The sequence below is a fragment of the Aspergillus nomiae genome, assembly GCF_001204775.2.
Source record: "Aspergillus nomiae NRRL 13137 chromosome Unknown contig00613, whole genome shotgun sequence".
Lineage (NCBI taxonomy): Eukaryota > Fungi > Ascomycota > Eurotiomycetes > Eurotiales > Aspergillaceae > Aspergillus > Aspergillus nomiae.
Genome location: NW_015378668.1, coordinates 1 through 2,789, shown reverse-complemented (window position 1 = coordinate 2,789; position 2,789 = coordinate 1). Strand labels below are relative to the sequence as shown.

At 45.8% G+C, this 2,789-nt stretch overlaps 1 protein-coding gene across 1 annotated transcript; it reads left to right on the top strand.

Annotated features, from left to right (window-relative positions):
* Positions 1 to 246: 246 nt before the first annotated feature.
* On the top strand, positions 247 to 1,388 carry ANOM_011570 (FPP/GGPP synthase family protein; the record flags this gene model as incomplete). Its single annotated transcript, XM_015556826.1, has 4 exons — positions 247 to 342; positions 399 to 553; positions 620 to 946; positions 1,004 to 1,388. The coding sequence occupies 4 exons, from the start codon at positions 247 to 249 to the stop codon at positions 1,386 to 1,388; spliced, it is 963 nt and encodes a 320-aa protein (XP_015401329.1).
* Between the last annotated feature and the right edge of the window lie 1,401 nt (positions 1,389 to 2,789).

Below are 2,789 nucleotides of genomic sequence, written 5' to 3'. Positions count from 1 at the left end.
AGTGCAGATGATACCCGATAAAACGTGGATTCTAAAGACATTACCGCTGATTCGTTACCTCTGTGTACTGTCTGGGGTGCATCCCTGATGAAACCTAGACCTTTGTGTGTGTCTTTTGGGAAGAGGTAATTAAATATACCTTTTTTTTGGGGGGACAATTTTGAACATGGTCGGTGTAGTTAATCAACTCAGTATTCTTACTTATGCTCAGACAGTTGCCTAGCTCTTGAGTTCAGCTGCAACAGGATGACAGTTACCCCAAGTTTTCAGATAGGGTCCCCGCCAACTTCTCCCTTGGCCTACGCCGGCCCGGTTGCTGCCTATCCACGGAGCAAAGACCAGGTTTGTCTCGCTCAGCATAAGAACATAGAGATGGAAACTCCCTAATATTATCAAAGATTATATGTGGGCCGTTGGATTACCTCCTTTCGTCTGGGGGGAAGAACATTCGGCACAAGCTCATACTGGCATTCAATGAGTGGCTTCAAATTCCTCCGAACAAGGTGGACATTATAAGCGATATTGTGAATCTACTGCACACCGCATCTCTGCTGTAAGGCTTATACCCCCGATCGCTATCTCAACTTCACGGTCAACACTGGCTAAATAAGTACATTAGCATTGACGATATCCAAGATTCATCGAGGCTTCGACGGGGGAAGCCAGTCGCCCATAGCATCTTTGGCGTGGCTCAAACCATAAACTCCGCCAACTACGCATACTTCCTGGCACAACAGAAGCTCTCCTCCTGGGATAGCACACGTGCCAACGATGTCTTTATTGAGGAGCTCCTAAATCTTCATAGAGGCCAAGGGATGGAACTGCACTGGCGAGAGACTTTGACCTGTCCTACAGAGGCAGAATACATTGGCATGGTTCTAGACAAAACGGGGGGTCTGTTTCGACTCGCAGTCAAACTCATGCAGCTGGAAAGCAATCAGAAATGGTACGCCGGTTTTGCACTGAATGCCATTTATAGACATGGCTAATCAAGGGAAACCAGTGATTGCATACCCTTAATGAACAAAATCGGTGCGATCTACCAGATCCGTGACGACATTCTCAATCTCAAGGCCAGCGAGTATACTAAGAACAAAGGCTTCTGTGAGGATATCACGGAGGGGAAGTTTTCCTTCCCCATTGTCCACAGCATCAACAGTGACCCTAAAAATACGCAGCTCCTGAATATTCTGAGACAGAGAAGTGATGACATCGCACTCAAGGCCTGTGCAGTCGACTATATCACTTCGACGCAAAGCTTTACGTACAGCTACACAAAACTGAACTCATTGATCGTGGAGGCCAAGTCGATGGTAGACGAACTAGATGCCCAGATGGGCCCCTCTACGGGCATGTCCGCGTTCTTAGAAACATTGAAACTGGATTAATGATTTTATATTTTGTTTATCGGTATATAATCTCTTACAGCACAGAGTCCAGAATATATTCACTCTATTGGAGTCTTTCCGTTGGAATTGTTCGGCCTAAACAGATTAAAATCTACAAAGACTGATAATCAATGGGATAACTCAACTTCTGATCTACCAGCCAAACCAGAACTGGTGACATTAGGACAATACACATTGGGGATTGATATCTTTAGTCTATCATATACTGGCTAATTGCGAGGAGAGGTTAATTGTAATGGTAAAAAAAATGCACAACTAGGTTAAGGTATTATAGGCCAATGGTAGATTTTAAATGGCAATTGCGCCGACTAACCTTGATAACAGGCGCATAAGACCACTTTTTCCAACGTGTCTGGCAGGTCCTGCTGGCGTGATCTGAACAAATGCCAGCAACTTTCTGGTATTTCGGCATTCCAGCTTTGGGTTTTACTGGCTAGAATGGACGATACATGAGAACTGCCGCTGTCGATCCGGCAAAGCAAGAGGTCTCCAGCCACGCACGCTCGAGGCCCTCGGAGTACCTGGAGTCCCCGGAATCTTGGATCAAGAAGGGCAATGACCAGTTGAAAAAAAACCAACGACCTTCTAGGGTATGAAGGACATTGTCGTAGGCTTTTTTTTTTTTTTTTTTTTTCTTTTAGATTAACAAACACTAGTGAGCTTCAGCATTTCCACCGGAGTGGACGAGAGGAAAAACTTATCTTTAGCAACACGACGGTACTGTGCATTTGTCTCTCACTGGACCGTTCTAGCGTCGGGTCAACAAATACAACACGCCACAGTGGAATTGACCACAAATTGATCTCTGGCGAGTTTCTGGTTCCGGGTATGAGGTACGGGCAAACTCTGTATCAGACGGTCTGTTGCGCATCGTGAAGCTGCGTCCGCTATGCATGGGTAATGTAAGGGGGCCGACCACATACCGAATGACTATCATTTGTGTTTGAAGACCCACTATAGTCACGGCACATAGCTGACTGCCATTAAGCAAGGACTAGTGATAACGCGGGGAGGATTTGAGACGAGTTGCGAGATCGTTGAGGACGATCATCCCTGTTTGACTGGCACAGTCGCTAGTAGTTCCACTATATACATCCGACATCACATGAGATTGGCTGATCCTGCTCCATTTCGTATTTGGCCATCGAGTTCAGTCAGCCACAAGACATGTTCAATTCTCAGAAATGACAATACAATACCAGTCAGGCAGACGAGAATTTCCCCGGGGATCTCGCGACAGGAGGATAATTCAACAAGGAACACCAGGCGTAAAGGCAATACAGGTATTCCCATGACACCGTCATGCACATTACACACCCATTTCACCCTCGATTCAAATTCGCATTTGCCAAATTCTTCGTACTTGTTTGATTCCCAAAA